The sequence below is a fragment of the Danio aesculapii genome, chromosome 14, assembly GCF_903798145.1.
Source record: "Danio aesculapii chromosome 14, fDanAes4.1, whole genome shotgun sequence".
Classification (NCBI taxonomy): Eukaryota; Metazoa; Chordata; class Actinopteri; order Cypriniformes; family Danionidae; genus Danio; species Danio aesculapii.
The window spans coordinates 34,615,357-34,638,813 of record NC_079448.1 but is presented as its reverse complement, the minus strand read 5'-3'; the positions used below and the strand labels follow the sequence as shown (position 1 = coordinate 34,638,813).

General features: G+C 36.5%; 1 protein-coding gene across 4 annotated transcripts in view; it reads left to right on the top strand.

The window, feature by feature from the left end:
• Positions 1-23,457, top strand: part of atp11c (ATPase phospholipid transporting 11C) — a 129,280-nt gene that overhangs the window by 99,152 nt on the left and 6,671 nt on the right. For 2 of the 4 annotated variants that reach the window (XM_056472579.1, XM_056472577.1), the window contains exons 14-28: positions 1,583-1,758; positions 1,843-1,914; positions 2,721-2,794; positions 3,423-3,526; positions 6,191-6,372; positions 6,452-6,721; positions 8,332-8,506; positions 8,620-8,722; positions 9,053-9,198; positions 9,289-9,348; positions 11,622-11,749; positions 13,312-13,447; positions 13,535-13,600; positions 13,688-13,791; positions 16,036-16,192. In XM_056472579.1, coding sequence (XP_056328554.1) covers positions 1,583-1,758; positions 1,843-1,914; positions 2,721-2,794; positions 3,423-3,526; positions 6,191-6,372; positions 6,452-6,721; positions 8,332-8,506; positions 8,620-8,722; positions 9,053-9,198; positions 9,289-9,348; positions 11,622-11,749; positions 13,312-13,447; positions 13,535-13,600; positions 13,688-13,791; positions 16,036-16,192 — 1,953 coding nt within the window. Of the gene's footprint in view, positions 1-1,582; positions 1,759-1,842; positions 1,915-2,720; positions 2,795-3,422; positions 3,527-6,190; positions 6,373-6,451; positions 6,722-8,331; positions 8,507-8,619; positions 8,723-9,052; positions 9,199-9,288; positions 9,349-11,621; positions 11,750-13,311; positions 13,448-13,534; positions 13,601-13,687; positions 13,792-16,035; positions 16,193-19,672; positions 19,764-22,507; positions 22,617-23,457 lie in introns of all 4 variants that reach the window. The other 2 variants (XM_056472575.1, XM_056472576.1) reach the window with 2 other exon arrangements.

Below are 23,457 nucleotides of genomic sequence, written 5' to 3'. Positions count from 1 at the left end.
GTTAATATATTTACAAACATTAACTAATTATGAGCAATGCTTGTACAGCATTGATTAATCATAGTTCAACAATTATAATGTATTATTAACATCCTACTTCATGCTTGTTAACATTAGCTAATGCAGCGTGAGAACATGAGCAACTGTATTTTCATTAACTAATGCTAACTAACATGAACAAATACTGTAATAAATGTATTGTTCATTGTTAGTTCACATTAGTAAATGTGTTAACTAATATAACTGTAACTCACTGGTCCTACTTCACCCAACCCATTCTGAGCTGGGGTAAAACCGACAATTCTTTACATGGTAGTTGGTTGCTCAAACAAGGACGATAAAGACCGTGGCCTCAAGCGTCCGTCACTAGAGCACTGTTTGAGGTCAACGGAGTGAGGTTTACTTGCATAGCACTTTGCTAGCTGGCCTCCATTACACTCACCCCTCTAAACCTCACTCCCATCCCGGACGAGCCCCCAGATGTATCTCACTGGTCCTACTGCACCCAACCTGTTGTCAGCTGAGATCGAACCAGCGATTCTTTACATGGGAGTTGGTGGCTTTAACAAGGAGGCTAAAGACCATGGGCTCAAGCGTCCGTCGCTAGAGCACTGTTTGAGGTCAGAGGAGTGAGGTTTACTTGCATAGCACTTTGGTAGCTGGCCTCCATTACACTCACCCCTCAAAATCTCACTCCCATCCCGGATGAGCCCCCAGATGTAACCCACTGGTCCTACTGCACCCAACCTGTTGTCAGCTGAGATCGAACCAGCGATTCTTTACATGGGAGTTGGTGGCTTTAACAAGGAGGCTAAAGACCATGGGCTCAAGCGTCTTTCGCTTGAGCACTGTTTGAGAACAGTGGAGTGAGGTTTACCTGCATAGCAGTTTGCTAGCAGCCTCCATTACACTCACCCCTCTAAACCTCACTCCCATCCCGGATGAGCCCCCAGGTGTAACCCACTGGTCCTACTGCACCCAACCTGTTCTCAGCTGGGATCGAACCAGCGATTCTTTACATGGGAGTTGGTGGCTCTAACAAGAAGGCTAAAGACTATGGCCTTTAGCGTCTGTCGCTACAGTACATTTTGAGGTCAGAAGATTGAGGTTTTCCTGCGTAGCACTTCGCTAGCTGGCCTCCATTACACTAACCCCTCCACCCCCCAGAACTCACTCCCATACCGGACGTGTAACCCCTTGGTTCCTACTGCACCCAACCCTTTCTGAGCAAGGATTGAACTGGCGATTCTTTACATGGGAGTCTGTTGCTCTACTAAGGAGGCTAAAGCCCATGGCCTCTAGAGTCTGTTGCTAGAGCATCTTTTAAGGTCAGAGGAGTGAGGTTTAGCTGCATAGCATTTAGCTAACTGACCTCTGTTACATTCACTCCCCCTAAACCTCACTCCTATCCCGGACGAGCCCCCATGTGTAAACCACCGGTGCTTAGCACTTCGCTAGCTGGCCTCCATTGCATAACCTTATTGTAAAGTGTTACGTATATTTCAGTTTCATTTTTTTCTTTTTCTTTACTCACAGATATACATTTGTAACTTGTGTATTGCTCTTTGATCTTATCTGTCAGGAGAAAGAGGAGTTGTTCCTGCGGGCCTTGTGTCTGTGCCACACAGTGCAGGTGAAGGAGGAAACTCTCAGTGACCAAATTGATGGGATTGATGGGGTGCTGCCCAAAGCGGAGGAGGAAAGAGGCTTCATCGCATCTTCTCCTGATGAGGTCGCACTTGTCAAAGGAGCCATGAAGTAAGATAACTGCTGAGTGCTGCTGCTTCTTGAATCTGATGATGGCAAACTGGCACTCACTGGCATTGTTTTTCTCCTCTTTAGATACGGCTTCACCTTTCTAGGTTTGGAGAATAAAAACATGAAGATCAGGAACAGGCAAAATGATATAGAGGAGTAAGTTATGTTGATTGAAATTAGACTCATAAGAATGATCTTATGCTGCATCAGTGCTAGCATTGGTGTATATATATCAAGTGCTTGAGTAAAAGTATTGAAATCCTAATCAAACACTTCTGCAGTAAAAGCGTTAAGAGCTGCTTTTCAAAAGTACTTATAGTAATATTGAAGTATAAGGAAAATAGGAGTAAAAGGAAAAATCAAACATGAATATTTGCTCACTATTAGAAGTTCTGAACTTTTCTGAATTTCTTTGCTTCTTCACAAAACCAAAGATATTCTGAAGAGTTTTGGAAACTAGCAGTGTTTAACTTCCATGGTGGGAACAAAATACTAATACTATAAATACTTATACTGAACATACTAATAATATAAAATGTGAATATATATATATATTTATAGAAATGGCTGCTGCTTTTTCCAACATTCTTTAATATAATATATTTTCTGTTCAATTTTGAAACAAGTGAAGAATGAGTAAATAATGACAGCTTTCGTTTTTCAAAATACTGTAGTACTTATTTTCTTATATACTGAAGTATTACTAGTAAAACGTACTTGTACAGTAAATAAATGTTCATTTGTTTTGTTTTATTATCAAAACTGCTACCAGATATATAATAAATATACTCTACTATACAAATATAGTAGTTGAAAATTTGACTTTGGTACAACTGTGCAATAAAAATACTTCAATATTTTCTGCCACTGTTTTAAGTCATATAAAATTAGGTGTATGGATTAGGGTTAAAATATGGGAAAAAAAATAAAATGTATCTAATAAAATGTATCTAATATTTCAGGTACAAGTTGCTACATGTCCTGAACTTTGACCCTGTTCGGCGGAGAATGAGTGTCATCGTGCAAACCAAATCAGGTGAGCTACAGATCATCAGTGTTGCTTGCTAAGGCTTTTGCTGTTGGCCAAATTTACAGTTTGACATTTGAATCACATGACCTGTCCTGCGTTTCTGCAGTTGATGGAGCCAAAAACGAGGAGAGGTGATTTTTGGCAGCTTGATTGAATCAGGGACCCAAGTACAAATTATTATTATTAATATAAATTAATTTATGAAGGAATCTTTTTAAATATCTTCATAAACAGAATAGACTTTCAATGAATAGACTTTCAGTGAACAGACTGAATAGACTTTCAGTGGCAGAACCGAAATCTCTGATTTGACTAAAAACATCTTAATTTGTGTTCTGGAGATGAGTAAAAGCTTTGGAATGACATTAGAGTGAGTAAATGATGACAGAATTTAAATTTTGGCATGAACTCCCTCTTTAAGGTTAAAATGCTTTGAATGAAAAGCTGTTAAGAAAAAAAAACTTTAATAATTTATTCAGACGGTCTCTTACCAGCCAGAACACGGCAACCACTTAGCAACCCCTTCCTGATTATCTTAGGAATTGTGCCGTGTGAGTTTTGCAAATTATGTAAGAAGCCATTTTATGTTGTAATAAGAAACTCTGAATGTCTCTCGCCCATCTTCTTTATTTAGGGGACACACTGCTGTTTTGTAAGGGAGCCGATTCATCCATCTTCCCAAGAGTCAGACCAGAGGAGGTGGACAGGATTCGACTGCACGTTGAGCGAAATGCAACGGTATTACTGTACATCTCAATATCTTGACCAGTTTCACTTGTCGGGCAAAACATTTTTTTTCATGGACTATTAATTTAGAAAATTGACATTTTGGGTCTTGAGAAAGACTTTTCATGCTAATGAAAAGAAAACATTTAAATACACTGAAGTTTTTCCTTTGTTTGTTCTTTAATAATTTTAGTTTGTGGACCAATTAGAACATACAGTATACACTCACCGGCCACTTTATTAGGTACCGGGTTGGACCCTCTTTTGCTGGCATAGATTCAACAAGGTCCTAGAAGACTTTGGAAATTACTGACATGATATTGACATGACGCAGTTGCTGCAGATTTGTCAGCTGCAGGTCTATGATTCCGTGAATCTCCCGTTCCCCCACATCTCAAAGGTGCTTTATTGGATTGACATCTGGTGACTGTGGAGGCCATATGAGTACAGAGAACTCATTGTCATGTTTATAAAACCAGTCTGAGATGATCCGCGCATTATGACACATCCTTCATCCTGGAAGTAGCCATCAGAAGATGGGTACACTGTGGTCATAAAGGAATGGACATGGTCAGCAACAATACTCAAGTAGGCTGTGGCAACGACACAGTGCTCAATTGGTACTAATGGGCCCAAAGTTTGCCAAGCAAATATACCACACACCATTACACCACCACCAGCCTGAACCGTTGATACAAAGCAGGATAGATCCATGCTTTCATGTTGTTGACGACAAATTCTGACCCGACAATCTGAATGTTGCAGCAGAAATCGAGACTCATCAGACCAGGCAACGTTTTTCCAATCTTCTATTAGCTAATTTTGGTGAGCCTGTGCGAACTGTAGCCTCAGTTTCCTGTTCTTAGATGACAGGAGTGATACCTGGTGTGGTCTTCTGCTGCTGTAGCCCATCCGCCTCAAGGTTGGACTTGTTGTCTGTTCAGAGATGCTGTTGTACACACCTCGGTTGTAACGAGTGGAAAATCCCAGTAGATCAGAAGTTTTTGAAATACTCAGACCAGCCCGTCTGACATCAACAACCATGCCATGTTCAAAGTCACTTAAATCACCTTTCTTCCCCATTCTGACTCTCGGTTTGAAACTGCAGCAGATTGTCTTGATCATGTCTACATGACTAAATGCATTGAGTGGCTGCCATGTAATTGGCTGATTAGAAATTTGTGTTAACAAGCAGTTGGGAAGGTGTACCTAATAAAGTGGCCAGTGAGTGTATTTTTAGGCTATTTTTTCAGTTTCTTTCCTGCATTGAGCCACACATCTTATTTGTATTTAATTTTTTTCATATTTTTAAAAAGGGATGTTCATACATAATTTACCTTATTATACACATTTTATTTTACACAAAATGTGAACTTTATGTACAAAAAACAAAAATCTTTCACAGTATTTAATGAATTATTGGGTGATAGAAAAAGACTCCCAAAATAATATGTCCATAAAAGTGAAGCAAAAATGTTGGGTAATTTTGATGGTCCATTGAGTATTAGTAGACTGTCTGCTTAACAACTGTTGATACTGCTGCTAAACAGACATTTAACTGACTATAAGAAACTTTGCAAGTACAAGTCACCTTACACTAACCCTAACCCAACCATAACCCCAACATAACAGTCTACTTATAATCTAATGAGAAATAGTTGGCATGTAGATGCAATGTAATTTAAATTCAACAAACGGACCATCAAAATAAAGTGTGACCAAATGTTGAACCTGACCTCGAATTGTATGCAAATTAGCAACTGTGTAATTAAACACAGCTACATTTGCATAGCAAAACATGTTTGCAATTCTGAATGTAATCAAGCAACTGGAGAAGTATTTCAAAACAATTAATATGATATTTTTTTTACCCTATTTACATGCAGTATCTTGCTTTAAGCGGAAAGGATGGTTAAATCCTCGTTCATTATATCTCCATGTTTAAGAGAGACGTCCCGTAGAGCTATTAAATATTATCATTTTTTGTTTGCAGACAATACATATCCATTTCCATTTACAATACATATTTTTAAAGTCTATTTTTAGTTTCTTTTCTGCATTGAGCTACAAATCTCCATATCAGCAGCACTAAACACACCAAACCTCACTTTTTTATTCATTTAATTGTTGTTTTTTTATTTATTATTTTATTTGCATCTTACTTTTATCTTTAATCATAAAAGGGATACGTTTAGACCTAATTTGCCTGATTACTGAAAACTATTTATAGTATTTTGTACTACTAAAATGTGAAATGTATATATAAAAAAGATCTTTCTGTTCGGAGTATTTTCTGTATTATTAAGTGATAGAAAAAGACACCCAAAATAATGTTCCTAAAAGTGAAGCATCAATGTTGAACCTGACCTCAAATTGTATGCAAATTAGCGTATAAATCACAGCTACATTTGCGTAGCGAAACATGTTTGCAATTCTAAATGTAATCAAGCAAGTGGAGAAGTATATGGGTGTAAATAGAGTACACTTCTATATTTATTCACTTGTACACTTAGTACAGTTTTACCTTATTTACATGCAGTATCTTGCTTTAAGCTAAAAGGATGCTTAAACCCTGGTTCATTATATCTTCATGTTTAAGGGAGACGTCCCGCAGAGCCATTAAATATTGAAAAGGTCAGTCAGTTCTGGCCTAATGGTGTGTTTTTTGCTCTCCAGGATGGTTACCGTACACTGTGTGTGGCCTTTAAGCAGCTGAGCGCAGAAGAGTACGCTTTAGCAGACACCGGCCTGAGGGAAGCCAGACTGGCTCTTCAGGACAGGGAGGAGAAACTCATGGCCATGTATAACCAGGTGGAGACGGGCATGAGTTTAATTGGAGCGACCGCCGTGGAGGACCGGTTGGTGACCCGAATAGTTTTTTTACTCTGTTGTTTACTTGAAGAAAATGTTTAAATAGTGCAACATTTTGTGTCCCAGGCTTCAGGAAGAGGCTGCAGAGACCATGGAGGCCTTGCAGGGTGCAGGGATGAAGATTTGGGTGCTAACTGGGGATAAAATGGAGACTGCTAAGTCCACATGCTATGCCTGCCGGCTGTTTCAGCGGGGTACAGAGCTGCTGGAGCTGACTGTGCGGACACTGGAGGATGGGAGATCGAAGCGTGAGGACAGACTTCTGGAGCTGTTAAGGGACTACCATAGAAGAGCTGTGCAGGACGCCCCGCCGGTCAAAACAGGAGTCGTCACCAGGTTGGACAGTTTTTTTTACTGTCAGTGAAAATTTGGGCCTTCAGGTTGCAATCCAAAACACACGGGGTTATTATTAGAATGTTGGAAAATAAAAATATATAAAAATAAGAATAAAAAATAATACAAATTAAAATATATATTTTGGTGGCGCAGTAGGTAGTGCTGTCGCCTCACAGCAAGAAGGTCGCTGGTTCGAGCCTCGGCTGGATCAGTTGACGTTTCTGTGTGGAGTTTGCATGTTCTCCCTGCATTCGCATGGGTTTCCTCTGGGTGCTCTGGTTTCCCCCACAGTCCAAAGACATGCGATACAGGTGAATTGGGTAGGCTAAATTGTCCGTAGTGTATGATTGTGAATGAGTGTGTTTGGATGTTTCCCAGAGATGGATTGCAGCAGGAAGGGCATTCGCTGCTTAAAAGTTGGCTGGATAAGTTGGCGGTTCATTCGGCTGTGGCGACCCCGGATTAATAAAGTGACTAAGCCGAAAAGAAAATGAATGAATGAATGAGAATATATATTTTTTATTTGTTTATTTATTTGTTTAATAATGCATTTCTTTTTCTTATATCATATCATATCATATTATATTATATTATATTATATTATATTATATTATATTATATTATATTATATTATATTATATTATATTATATTATATTATATTATGAGGAAAATAAAAAAATCAATATAGTTTATATAAAATAAACAAATAACACTATAATGTAATCCACACTTCGAAATAAAAGTACAAAAACAGTTACGGGGTGGTCTTCCCCAAGGGGTTCGAAGAGAACGTTTATTAATATGAACTTTTTAGGAATCTGGTTTACATCAACTTAGCATATATTATGTATGATGCAAGCAAGTAATGCTCAAAAAAAAAAAAAAAAAAAAAGCTAGCTGAACTCACTCACCCCCCCCTAAACCTTTCTCCCATCCCTGACGAGCCCCCGCGTGTAACCTACCGGTCCCACTGCACCCAACTCACTCTGAGCTGAGATCGAACCAGTGACTTTCCACATGGAAGTCGGTTGCTCTTCCAAGGCTAAAGACCATGGCCTGGTGTCATGTAACCCAGTCGAATAACATTTTACAAGATTTTAATTTTGTGAAATCGTCTTATAAAGGTTATGCATTTATTTAATTATTTATTTATTCATGTTGGTTCTAGAACAGAATTAAATTTGAAATGAGTTTTGTGTCAATTTATGACTGAGTATACATGCCTATGTTGATGTGCTATTATATGTATGTCTTTAAGAACGATCAGATAGCAAGTTTGATCATTCCACAGAAAAACAAAGGGTTAACAAGTTTGTTAGATTTTCTATGTGATTGGTATATATGCATTTAGTCCCGCCCTCCAATATGGACTGTGAAATGTGATTGGTTGTTTGCATGAGGAGAGAGGGAGAGATGATTGGCGACCCGGAGATTTTAAATTTGTTTATTTATTTTTAATTTCCACAAAATTGTTGTCATTTGTGGCTCATTTATCAGTAATGAGAAAATAATTTATTAGCTTAATGTTTTTACTGGAAATTTAATTTGGGTGCGTCCTTAATACTATGAATTGAATGACCACTTTTTTGCTGTGATTCTTATATTGCAGGAGTTGGTCTGCAAATCAAGAGTATGGCTTCATTATAGATGGGGCAACATTGTCGTTAGTGATGAACCCACCCCGTGATGCGGATGCCAGTCTCTACAGGGGGCTCTTCCTGCAGATCTGCCAGAACTGCACTGCTGTTCTCTGCTGCCGCATGGCACCGCTGCAGAAAGCTCAGGTCTCACCTGCACAACTGAACACTGCCCACTCTTCTCTATTTCACACTTCTGGAATAAATTCACTAATATTTCACTAATACTAATGGATAAAATTCCCTTATACTCACTTTAGATAGTGAAGATGGTGAAGAACTGCAAAGGTTCCCCAATTACTCTCTCCATCGGCGATGGGGCCAATGATGTCAGCATGATTCTTGAGGCACATGTGGGCATTGGTGAGATGTCTGTATACTATACAGTCACATGCAGTATGACTTTTATACATCAAGGACACAATAAATTTGTCAAATAAATGTTAACTGCATCTTAATGTTGCTTGTTTCTTAAAAGAAATCTTGAAGAATCTTGAAAGAAATGTGTAACATGAAACACTGGCAATAATATTAGATGTTTCTTGAATACCAAATTTACGTAGTATGATTTGAAGGATCATGTGACACTGAAAACTGTTATCTTAAAATGTGGCTTTGCCAAATAAGTGAGAAATAAATAACAAAGCATTTTTTTTTCTCCGGTGGAATGTGATGTTACTATTGTGTGTTTAGGTATTAAAGGTAAGGAGGGCCGTCAAGCTGTGAGGAACAGTGACTATGCCATCCCTAAACTCAAGCACTTAAAGAAGCTTTTGCTGGCTCATGGGCATCTCTACTATGTGCGCATTGCTCATCTTGTCCAGTACTTCTTTTATAAGGTTCGTCTGGTATTCAATGGAGCTTGCTTTAATTTTTAAGTATGAAAGTAGTTATTATACTGTAAGTTTTATCCTTTTTCTCTCCATCAGAATCTTTGCTTCATCTTACCTCAGTTCCTGTACCAGTTTTTCTGTGGATACTCTCAGCAGGTAAGTACAATTAAACCGCTTCCTTCTCCTCTGCCTTTGCTCTTTCCTTTCCGTCTTTCCTCAGAATTTTTTATCTCTGCCCTACATTGAAGTGATAAATATATTTTATTATTTTTATATTTTTATATTATTATAAATTATTATTATATTATATGATTTTATATTATATTATATTATATGATTTTATATTATATTATATTATATTATATTATATTATGTTATATTATATTATATTATATTATATTATATTATATTATATTATATTATATTATATTATATTATATTATATTATATTATATTATATTATATTATATGATTTTATATTATATTATATTATATGATTTTATATTATATTATATTATATGATTTTATATTATATTATATTATATGATTTTATATTATATTATATTATATTATATTATATTATGTTATATTATATTATATTATATTATATTATATTATATTATATTATATTATATTATATTATATTATATGATTTTATATTATATTATATTATATGATTTTATATTATATTATATTATATTATATTATATTATATTATATTATATTATATTATATTATATTATGTTATATTATATTATATTATATTATATTATATTATATTATATTATATTATATTATATTATATTATATTATATTATATTATATTTTAATGCGTTTAATTTATTGGCGAGCACACACATTTTGCTTTTGCGTTCATAGTAGTCAAAGTTGCGTTTCATTAGCTGCTTTCAGGCCAGTGTGAGCCAGGGCTGGTAGGGCCAATAGCCTCGGACCTCAGGAAGTGAGACCAATATCACGCTGCATTTCCACTGTTAGAGTGGTAGCCTTGCTGCATTCCTATGAAATATAATCTTGACTTGCCTTTTTAGAACAACATCATGCAAAAAGTCTCTATGTCCTGTTGTACTTTCCTCCAAAAAAGCAGATGGAGCTCACAGACAAATATTATAGTTATACAAGTAAATTGGAGTATACTGTATATAATTTGCAGTGCTGACAGTTAATTGATCCTATTTTATAAACATAATGTGTATTTACTGTGGCATTTGTTAACATAAGTAGCCTTTTACATTGCAAACAAATCTATAATTTTAATACTGCCTCATATGTACTGTGATCAGAATCCCTAGGGGATGAAACGAGTGTTACTTTGGATAATGATAACGTCTGAGGTTTGAGCTGAAAGTTTTTAGTCTTAAATATGTCTCAATTATTTATGTTAGCTGGTACCCTGAAATGAAAACATCAGTAGTGATCAGTGGTGCAGGCCGTCTTCTCAAGTGCCAGCTGGCCTGCTTTGGACCAAGGTATTTGTTAGACCATAAAACCTCTTGCCGTTGGTCCAGAGGAAGCCCCTACAAGGCTTGATTAAGCACTGGAAGTGGCAGTGGAAATGTGACTGTCCCTGACATGCACCAGCCTGCTTGCTTTTGGCCCAGCAGTTGAAACGTTTCGTCTAATCCCTTTCCTTCCTTCCCCTTTAGCGATGTCCTGTCAAGTCTGCCTTAAGGTGTCCCTGTTATGCTATTTTAAAGGTTCCTAATTTTGTTTTGTAGGTCTTCTGCAATAAGTATACATTTATCCAAGGTCACAAACATTTCAGTTTTCTCACAACAAACACTGGAGTATAACCTCTTTTCTCTCATTATATAACGGTTCATTTAAGGTCCTGGTCTTGCTTTGATTGGTCAGACAAACCAGTCTTGATTGTCAGATACAATAAATAAATAAAAATAGCAATAGCATCAGTTTTACCATAACAATTCAGTTCACAATTCAAATGATTCACCAGAACAATGATAACCCAAACCAAAAAGTGCAGAAAACAGCATCTTTCTGACATGTCGACATGACACTTAAAACTCTTCCATCCCTCAGATACAAATTCAGTGTGAAGACTGTATCAAGACTGTAGGCTGCCTTTATGTAGACATTGCCCAAAACTATAAAAGATAATATCCCCAAAAGCATAGTAGGATTACCTTAATAGAATGTATAATAACTCAAATATTACATATTCATTTTATAATTGCTCAACAGTCTTCCAATATGTGACTCCCTATAACTGGGTCTCAACCTCACATTTTCCAGCATGTGTTTTGTGTATATGTATCAAGCAAGTGGCCATCGCATGTGGCCACACAGATAAGATTTTCCCTCTCTTTGTTGTGTGCATATGTGTGATCTCCTAAACGTGGTATTAACCTTCCCATTACCCTATCCTTCCCCTCCCTCGCTCCCCTTCCCAGCCCCTATACGACGCAGCCTATCTGACGATGTACAACATCTGCTTCACCTCCATGCCCATTCTGGCCTACAGCCTGCTGGAGCAGCACATAGCCATCGAGATTCTGCTGGACAACGCCACCCTCTACAGGTGCCAGTGTGCACTGCAACTATTCTCTGTGTTTTTTGTTTGTGTAGTCAGTGCTTTTACGGTTTTCTTTTGCTTTTTTGTATCTTTTTTCATTTTAACTTTACTCTCAGATAATATAGAATAAAAAAACCCACAACAATTACTACAAAAAAAAAATTCTCAGTATTTTACATCGATATTTATGATTTCTCTATTACAGAGACCCAAAAGGGATGTGATGGTGGGGAAAAAAAGGGTGGGAGAAAAAAATGGATGGGAGAAAAAAAAAATCTGAGTGATAGAACTGTTTAGATATATTTATTTTATTTTATTTTTTTACGTTTTTGCGTTCCGTCGCAAAGATGTTTTGCGTTCTCTCACGAGACTATTGTTCGACAAACACTTTCTGTTCACTTCATACATGTCAACCCTTCTGTTTTTGATTCTCTGTTGATTCTCTTTTGATTCTCTCCAAGATTCTCCTGCATTTTAGCATTCTATCCTGCTATCTTCCTTTCATTGAGTGTTTTCCCCATATTTCTCCCATATTTTTAATCTTGAAAGCATGCTGATATGAATATAAAAATGTCTGCTTTCACTTTCTTTCCATTAAAGCTGTGCGTCGATCGTCGCCTGCACTTTAGCTCCTCTATAAATGGTGTGTACAGAAACTGATCTGTGATTACAGCTTTAATTTAAAGAAAGTGAATGCAGACATTTTTATATTCATATCAGCATGCTTTCAAGATTAAAAGTAAGGGAGAAATATGGGAAAATACTTAATGATAGGATGATAGTGGGATAGAATGCTAAAATACAGGAGAATCCCGGCAGAAACGGGAGGGTTGACTTGTATAAAGTGAACAGGAAGTGTTTGTCGATCTACAGTTTTGCAAGGGAATGCAAAACATCTTTGTGTTCCCTCGCTAAACATTTTTGCGTGTTGGCACCAATAGCCTAGTGGATACGTGCACTGACATATAGCACTATGGTGCTCACGGCGACCTGAGTTTGATTCCCGGCTCAAGGTCCCTTGCTGACCCTTCACCTCTCTCTGCTCCCAATACTTTCCTGTCTGTAACCTCCACCATCCTATCTAAAATAAAGGTGGAAAAACCCCTAAAAATAATTATATATATATATATATATATATATATATATATAAATATATATGTATATATATATAAAAACATCTTTGCAAAGGGAACGCAAAAACTTAAAAATATATATTTTCGTATCACTCAGTTTTTTTTTTTTCTCCCATCCATTTTTTTTTCTTCCACCCATTTTTTTTCCCCTCTATCACATCCCTTTTGGGTCTCCGTACTCTATTTGTCTCTTAATATTTAGGTCATCTTTTCCAATGTCATGTTTGTAATCATGTCTTTCAGCCAACATCTTATATTTTGTACATTTTTCTAATTTAAAGAAATGATCTATTTAGCTTAAAGAATATATACACACACACACACACACACACACACACACACACACACATATATAAAGGCAACAGTAGAATATTAACACAAAGTATCTGCTCTATCATCCGTTTCACTTCTTACCAAAAATGTTTCTTCTTGCAGAGAAATAGCCAAGAATGCCATGTTACGCTGGCGCCCTTTCCTCTATTGGACAGTATTAGGAATATTTCAGGGTCTCTTGTTCTTCTTTGGTGTCCGTTTTCTGTTCAGCAATCCAGCCCTTCAGGATAATGGGCAGGTTAGACATGGTTATGCTTTTAATCTGTGTCTACGTGGAAAAAAAGGGGAGCTGCATTTGATTTGTTCTCTGTTTTGTTTTTTTCAGGTCTTTGGAAACTGGTCCTATGGAACAATTGTCTTTACAGTCCTTGTTTTTACTGTCACATTAAAGGTTGATTGAATTATTATTATTATTATTTTGTTATAAAAGCATCTCAGATCTTCATATGTCAGAGATTGATTGTTTTCCCTCTCTCAGTTGGCTCTGGACACACGACACTGGACATGGATCAACCATTTTGTGATCTGGGGCTCTTTGGCTTTCTATGTTTTCTTCAGCTTCTTCTGGGGAGGCATCATATGGTGAGGAAACAAGGAAAGCAGCAGTACAGTGTGCTCTTCTCTGTTAAGAATGAACGCCAACATGATTTCACCAAGAAGGACTTGTTCGCGGATTAACATCTATGTTGATTCTGGAACAACATTTCAATCAGCCAATTAAAATTAAGGGATGTGTTTACAATTTATGTTAAGTTTAGGGTTACTGTTAGGTTTATGCACTTCTACATGATTGTTGTCCAACTGTTATTCCCCTCTGTTTTAGGGAATCATTTACAGTTATGGTTGAGTTTAGGGGTAGGGAATTAGGTATGGATTACATTTGCAAACAGAAATGATGTTCCAGAATCAATTTAGGTGTTAATCCAGGATCACATCGAAGTGAAATATCACTGTTCCCTGTCAGGAATTTGTTGGTCTATTTTTTGTTTTTACTAATTTCACTTAATTTACATAGGGATTTTGAATAAAGGTATAATTGTAAGTAATCTTTTTTTAAATTACTTTTAGCATTTTAATCTTTGATAAATTTAAATTCTACACTAATACTAAAAAACAAACAGATTTTATGATTATCAGACTATTCCAAACAACACAGGAACTACAGTTTTCATCTTTTAAGATGTAATATTAATATTACAATTTTAAAGTAAATATATATTTAAACCTACAAGAATTAATTTAAAAGTAGACAAAAGAGGCTATTTTACCTGAAAATTCAGACTACAGAAAAAAACTGTTGTTTTTCAATATTTTTGCCTTGCTTCCACTACACAAATATGTAAACATTTGAAAATAAGGATATATTTATTTGAAATGAAAACTTACATAATTTTTTTGCTCATTTCCACATAATACTTCAAACAAGAAAACAAATATTTGCACACTACTAATAATAAATAATACAAAATAAAAACTGAAAGCCTGCTTTTGTGCTTGATCCCTATTGTGAATAATTTCCAGGTGACTGATTGTACAATGAAAAAAATATTTACAGTAGTTATTCCTCTGACATCAATTTTTGTTTTTGAAAGAAAAAAAATACTTCACCCTAATTTGTGGGTGCTTGGGGGTCCCATATAATAAATCAATCATAAAATGTGCTCCCCGCTAACTTCCCCACCAGATTTTGGTCTATTGCGTCAAGCAGATAGGGCACTAAAACGCCAAGGTTTTCTGTATATTATTATATGTGAAATTAGGAACAAACAAGCCACAAATACATCAGAAAAAAGTTTTAATTTAACATAATATCAACATCAACAATATTTATTTTTATATATAACTCCAAATAGACACACCTGAAACAGCTACTCAAGCTCTTACTAGCATACAGGAAACATATGGGCAATTTGGAAATTAAACTTTGGAACTAAATTAAACTAATCCTTGTACATCAAGTGGGCTGAATCTAGATGCACATCAAACTCAGTTTCTAGAGGGCCGCAGCCCTGCAGAGTTTAGATCCAACTCTGCTTTAACACACTTACCTGCAGGTTTTAAACAAGCTTGAAGAATTCAATTAGTTTAATCCGGTTTGTGTAATCAGTGTTAAAGATAAACTGCAGAACTGTGGCTTTTTGCAAGTTTATTTATCATCTTAGAATGGAAACATAGCTAATATGACTCTTTTCAGGCTTGCTGTCGGAAGGAATGATTCAAACTACTCAATCTTGTTCTTAAGCTCCATAAAATACTTGAACATCTATTTCCTGTGAGTAATAGTATACAGTATAGCAAAAAATATACATTATGGCGAGTACAAGATATTTCTGCACATTTCCATCCATAGGATGTTATTGTTTTTACAAAAGTGGTCTAACTGCACAATGGTACCCTGAGGCAACAAATGAAAAACTACCATTTTAGTATATAGATAATAACAAAAAGTGTCTTTGTTCGATCAAACATGCTTCTTCACATATCCATGCACATCACACATATATTTATTAAAAAGATATTTAAATTTAAACATGGTAAAAAGGGAAATCTATCTTACGTTCTGCTGGCAGTGTGCTCAAGGATCATCCCAAAAATGTCTCTTTTGCCCCTGGAAGAAAAGCTCAAATCCACACCCACCTCAAATTTCATTGGTCGGCAACTTATTATTAGACTTTTTTTGTGAAATTTTACTTTAAAAAAAAAGTGTAATAAATAAAAGTGGTGTTTTGTGGGCAAAAAAAAAATGGTTTGTTGCCTGAGGGCAACACCATGCCATAGAGGGGTAACTTGCCTTCTCTTTCCTTGTCTCCCTCTCATATTTCCTAGGCCATTTTTGAAGCAGCAGCGTTTGTATTTTGTGTTCGCTAACATGCTCAGTTCCGTGTCCGCATGGCTGGTGATCATCATCCTCATCCTCCTCAGTCTGCTGCCAGAAATCCTCTTGGCGGTGCTTCGAAAGCCCAAAGGACCACATTCACGACAGGTACTGTATACCTTTCCTCTCCTCTCATTTCCACCATATGCATTTCATTCACCCAGTTTTACCTACACCTCTGTTCTTCTTTCATCTTGCACTGTGTCCTAACCAGGCGTGACACAACACAGTCACAGCCAATTAGAGGATATTTGAAGTTTAATGTGGAGCAGGATTTTGGAACCAGTGTTGGCAGGCAAAATGCCCGGTCACTTGGTGTGGTCACGGCTGGTTAGCACAAAAACTCTGATTTCCATGGACAGGAGAACACTTTTATTACTTGTTGCTTTATCACATCACACCTGGTTAGCAAACTAAATCACTTTTTCTTTGAACACCCTCTTGTATTTGTTATATCCACATCACCACACACACACTTGCTCATTTCTTACCTTTTTTTTTCCTTCACCTCCGGTCTCTGTTTTCCTTCCACTTGACTGTCATGAATTACACCATTGACTTTTGCTTCCTAACAGAACTCGTTTCAGGGCTCTGAATGATTTGGATCATTCTGATTGGTCAAACAGACAGGAAGTCATTGGGTCTAATTGTTACTATCACTCTTCTTCGATGTCCTCGACTCCTGTGGCTGTTTGTCTGGCGTATCGCTCTGATTTAAATGACCTTTCTTCTGTTAGTCGAGCGCAAATACTTCCATCATCCTTAGCTGCTGTCAGTGGCTACCCAACCAGTTAACATGTACCACAGTTTGAGTCAATAAACAATAATTAGACCTCTCCAATCATTCAATTATTTAGAAGAAGTGAGCGCACACATGCTGTTTTTAGTGACGCTGGCTAAGTAGGCTTTTAGGTTAGAGATGAGCATATGGTGCTAATCTCCCCCACCTCCATCCACCTCACAGGTAGGTGCCACGTCCCTTCCAAGAATAATGAGTGTCAATTAAAAAGAGCAGCAGGGTGAAGTATGGTCACGATCTAATATTTATGCAGTTTCAATTGTCAACTTAAATAATGGTTGAATAATAATTGTAAGAATAATTACATAAAAAAATAATAGCCAGGTAAATCAATTCATAAGCAGTTCTCATATACAATGAGGATCTAGCCAAAAGGAAGCATTGTAATTTAGATAAAGTAATTGCAGTCGAAGTCAGAATTATTAAACGCCCTGAATTATTAGCCCCCTCGTTTATTTTTTCCCCAATTTATATTTAACAGAGAGAAGATTTTTTCAACACATTCCTAAACATAATAGTTTTAATAACTCATTTCTAATAACTGATTTATTTTATCTTTGCCATGATGACTGTTAATAATATTTGACTAGATATTTTTCAAGACACTTCTATAAAGTGACATTTAAAGGCTTAACTAGGTTAATTAGGTTAACTAGGCAGGTTATGGTAATTAGGCAAGTTATTGTATAACGATGGTTTGTTCTGTAGACTATTGAGAAAAAAAAATTAGCTTAAAGGGGCTAATAATTTTGACCCTAAAGTGGTTTTTAATCATTTAAAAACTGCATTTAATCTAGCTGAAATAAAACAAATGAGACTTTCTCCTGAAGAAAAAAATATTATCAGACATGCTGTGAAAATTTCTTTACCCTGTTAAATATCATTTGGGAAATATTTGAAAAATCAAAAGTGGGTTTAATAATTCTGATTTCAACTGAAACATGATTTTTACTGACTAGTATAAAGGCCCTGTGTGAGTGTGATGCAAAGCCAGGAAAATCACAGACAAAACATGCTTTTACAGCAGACATGAAACAAGTAATCGACAGCAGTAAAATCAAGCAAAGTATTAAAATAAATGCTGCTATTAAAAAGTATGCATTTATTTGCATTTAAACTGCACGTTAGTGTCAGGCATGTTTATTTTCAGATCTTTGAGGTCAAAAAGATTTAGGACTCTATTTTTAACAATCTAGGCGCAAAGTCTAAAGCACATGGCGCAAAAGCATTAAGGGTGTGTCCGAATCCACTTTTGCTATTATAAGGACAGAAAAATATACTTTGTGCCCTAGTGCATGGTCTAACAGGTGTGTGTGGAGCAATACGTGCTTTAAACCAGTCAGAGTCTCATCCCCATTCCCTTTAAGAGTCAGTTGCGTCACGCCATGGCACATTTGCTATTTACATGATGGACTTTGTAAGAGGAAAAACTGAACGCTTCACTAGCAAGAAAATGGTTAAACGAACCATCTGCACAAGGATAAAGAACAAGCCTCCTCCATTTGGCCTCTTTACTTTCTCTTTATTTTACATTTACTCTACTCCTTTACTTTCGTGTTTATTAGAACAAATATAAATATGCAAATAATAACACTGCTAATAATTATAACATTATACAAATGCAAATAGTCATGAATAAACTGAAAAAAGCCCCCAGACATGAGGAAGGCATGGGGAAGTAGTGGTTTTTATATTTATGAACAAAATAATAATTTTGTAACATTTTAATCCTTTTTTTTCTTATATGTAAAGATATTTGTGTATTGCTGTACATCCTGTGTGTATTAAGCAACGTGTAAGTGTTTTGGACCTGCGATGACGCATAAATAACGCGTTCTGCGCTGAACTTTAGACCAGCTTTCAGTTGGTCAATGGCGCAGTCTATTTCAGTTCTTCAAAATAGCAAATCACCAACAATGCTCCTCAACACACCCCCTTTATAGACCAGAACGCACATGAGTCCACGAAGTGACGCAAATGGATTTGCTATTTAAACAACGTGGTGCAAAATGTGAAAATTAGGGTTGCGCTGGTCTGAAAATAGGAACAAATCACGCCAAACACGTCTTGCGCCTTATTGCGCTGGGTATATGATAGGGCCCTTTGTGGAGTTTTTTTATTAGTTAAACTTTTAGCTCTTTATTCTGTTGGTAAATTGTTTAAAAGTGACCGTAAAGTCATTTATAATGCGTCAAAAGGTTTATTAAGGTTTAAAAAACTTTTTATTAATCAAATAAAAAATATGAAGCAGCACAAAGTCAATCACTCGTAATAAATAGTTATGAAAATATTATGTGACCCTGGAGATTGCTGAAAATGAAGCTTAGCTAATTAAGTCAACTGAACTGAACTTAGCCATCACATTAAAAAAAATACATTTGACATTTATGTGTTTATATAAATGCAATAATTTTTCACAGTATTACATTGAAGTGTATTTTTCCTGAAACGGATGCTTTAAAAGTATTTTTGTGCCTAATTTGAGAACGGCAATGCGTTTAAAGGTTAAAAAAATTATGAAAATTGTTGACAGTTTATTATTCTATTCTACAGACCATACATGTCTTTCACCACCAGAAGAGTTGGTCTGTTTCTACTTTACTGAAAGCCTTATTCATGCTGATCTGCTGAATCAAACAGCACATACTGAAAGTTCTAGGAGTTTCTTTTAATATCTACTTGCGTTTTTTCCCCCCTCTACTCTTCTACCACCCTTTCTTACCCTTGATCTCCTTTTTTCATTTCCCTGTCCTCTTTGGTCTCTTGCTATCCTTTGTGCCGTGCCGTAGATGAAACAGCGGCTTCCTTCCTCTGGGACGTCCACTATCTTCATGCTGTCGCAGACTGCTAGCACTCACAGCTTTTCCTGGAGCGACTGAGGTCTCTCTGCCTGCTCCTCTTCTGCTTTTTGTCTCACTGTCCCTCATGTCTGAATCTTCAGTGTCCTGCCTGCCGTCTCTCCACCTGTTTGTTCTTTGCAAGCAAAAAAAGGTTGTTCTGCTCTGGCACAAATGTGTTTGTCACTGGTGCTGGGTTTGGATTGTCGGGTCAGAATGTGTATCGTGGTGGCATTGTGTTGTGTTTTGAGGCAAGAGTTGTGAGCTGAGCCATGGTGGCGGTTGGGTGGTCGTCTGTAAGGGCTGCAGGGTATGGTAGGGATTCCTTTGGCTGCCTGTTTTCGGTGCCTGCTGTCTCTGCATGTCCAGCCAGCAGAATGAAGCACTTGAAACAAACTGGGACTTCCTGCATGCATGTTTCGCCCGGCCTACACTGCTCCCCACCCAAACCACTGTCACCTTCTGTTGTGGGTGCGTCAGTGCCAGTTGATTCAGAGTGAGATTTTGGATGAATGTGAGAGCGAGTGTTTATTTTGTTTAAACAAAATAATAATAACAAATGAAAGTTTTTTTTTTCCATTTAGTTTTTAGCATTGCCCAAATATATATGTAATTGAACCCCTTAGCATTCTTGGATACATGTAAATTATTGGGCTGAACGCTAGAACACTACGGGGTTAAAAAAAACAATGCAATAACTTACACCATGTCTGAACAACATGTAAAACAGCAGCATTCTAGTGACAAGCAATTTGAGTGTCCACACCACGACACGACCGATATTTAAATACCAGAGACATTCAGGATGAACAAAGCACATAATCAGCATCTGAGGTGATCATTGTCATAGCAGTTTATGTTGTTCATCTCCGATGTCACAGAAATAGAAACTGTTTGTAAAATAGAAAGTTTGCATGTTGTGGATGGTTAGGATAAAAAGTCCTTTTAAATTGGAAAAGATGATTGGTCATGTGTTGTTAGGACATGATGTTACAGTACACTGCCTGTCCAAGAAAAAGAAAAAACAGGCACTGCTTCAGTTTAAGAAAGCAAATACAGTACATTAACAAATTAAAATGTCAGTGAGGTTTAGCTCACATTTCACATGTGAAAATGAAGCCATTTTTTTTATTCTTAATAAATATCGGCATTGTCATCTTAAAATATGATCTTAGGATGTGTGTTTTCACATGTTGCAGAACTACAGATGATAAGTGGTATAGGTAGGAGTTGTTTTTGAAAGAAGTCTCATAATTTAACCAAGGCATTTATTTATTAAAAATACAATAACAACAAGGGCTTGATGTTAACACCTGCCAACCCACCAAATGCTTGTAGATTTCACCTGTGACTGGTTAGACAGACACCCCCACTAGCCACTTTGGCTGGTTGAAAATAATTTTTAAATTGCCAGAGCTGCCTTGTCCATAAAGATTAGAATTTTAGTTTATGCCGGATTATCAAGCGGTTGTCGAGGAGCAGCAAGACTGATAAGTGATCGTGCTAACAAAAGAAAGCAGGTGAATACTGAATGAGAGAATGATAAGGCGCACGGTGAGACACAGACGATGTGATGCATGCAAATGCTAAAAAAGCTCCCATTTCCTTGCGCAAAACAACCGTGCCTGGAAGTGCAACTGGATTCGATCGTTTCTCTTTGAAATAGACTGGAAAAAGCGGTGCTCATACACCCACAGTCCCTCTGCTTTCAAGAGATCTCCAGATTTTTTGTAAGTAGCAGCGGTTGCTGCTTTTGCTTTTACCAATCTTTGTACAGATTATTAATAGGCCTAACGTTAACCGTGTGCACGGGATCATCCTTTCATCCATTCCGTGCACAGAATGTTTGTTAAAATGGTTTAATTGTCATCCTTTAAAATAACATTGCTTTAATAGGAGATCAACTCTACATTTATTTATAGTTACCTGGTGATATGGGACCTTTAGCCTGGACAGACTACTGTGTATAGTTTTAGATACGTGAGAATACTTAAAAAAAAATTTTAAGAACATTTTTGTTGGAAAAAAAAAGTGTATGTATACAGCTATATTTAGCTTGTTTTGACACATTATTTAAAATTTGTTGCAAGGAAATAATTAGTTTGGTGTGGCCAGAGAATAAATTGGTAAATCCTTAGTGTTGAGCCTTAAAAAGAGCTTTATTTTTTCATGTGAAATAATAAAAATAAACAAATAAATGAATGAGGAGGCATGTGGACATAACACAAAATTACAAAAAAAATTGTAATTTTTAGCATGTCAAAGTCAAGTTTTTGCATATAAAATATATTGGCTAGTGAAAATGGCGAGTGGCTAGAAACATTGAAAAACTACTAGACACAGTGGCTGGTGATCAAAAAAATTAATGTCAAGCCCTGATAACAGCAACAGTACTGTTATTTATAGTGTTATTGCAATATTATTTTGCTTTTAATTTGAATATATTTTAAAATTTACTCCGGTCCCCATGTCTGATTTTTGTGAGAATGTTTTGTGTGAGTGTGAGCAAACTTTTATTTATTTTTTTTATCATATACATAATCTAGTACAACTGAGAGGCATTGTGTTAGAAAATAGCCATTATTAATTCTACTCTGAAAGACGATCAGTATTTAAAATATGAATACATCATTGTGCCCCTATGAAATTCGATCATTCTAAACATCCTTCACAGTGTTCTGTCTTCTTTTGATGGAGGATGTACATCAGTTGAATGTTTGGGTGTGTGTATGTGCCTGTCTGATCCATCGTGTCCTAAGTGTCTTTCACCCCCCCACCCCCTTTCAGAAAAAGCCGGGTCAGTCGAATGTTGGGGGCATCCCGTCCTCTCAGTCTTCAGCCAGACCCCTGCTCATGAGAACCTTTTCAGATGAATCCAATACTGTCATATGAACAGGTACAAGACCCCAGACTTTACAATCCGAGCCCCAATTGAGTGCCTGACCCTAGTTTTCCACAAGGGATTTGGCTACTAGTTGGTGCAGTTCCTCCTCCCTTTGGGTTCAGTCGGCCCCTCTGTGGGATCCCCTTAATTTCCCACAAATTCTCTGGAAATTCACATTAACTCAGGATGAACTCACATCGGTTGGCTGAAAAGATATTTAATCTGTGTACTTTAGAAAAAGATGATACTGTAGATTACAGCTCAACTTTCATACACTTTTTTTGAGGGGTTGTTTTTACAGAAGTTGTTTCTATTGATTTTCTCCATAGAGAGTGCAATAGCATCGACTGCACGATGAAGCATATTAGAATAAAATTAGAATGATTAATGATGATAAATGATTAAAGCATGCAAAAAGTATAAGTTTTTAAGTTTAATTTTTATTTATTTATTATTTAGTTGAACAGTATCACACACATACGTTCTGTTTTTCCTGGATATTAGCATTTAAGCTTTATCGTGAATGTCATATCGATCCTGTGAAACGCTTTAACAAAGTTTCAGACTAAATATTGTTTGAATGTTCTGGTTTTGCCAATGAAAATGGTTATTAACATAGTGGAAGCTGAACATTTGTGCATAACACTGCAGTGATTCATTCACGAAATAATCTTGTTTTTGAATGAATCGAGAGAGACAATGATTCAGTGATAATAAAGACTGTCACTGAGTTTGTAAATGAGTGAATGACTAGTCATTGTTCTAGTCGTAGTCTTTAAGCTGCAATCACACTAGAGTTTGAGCTTGCAAAATTCTGTCGTACGGTGCTGTGAAAAGGAGCGGGACTAAACAA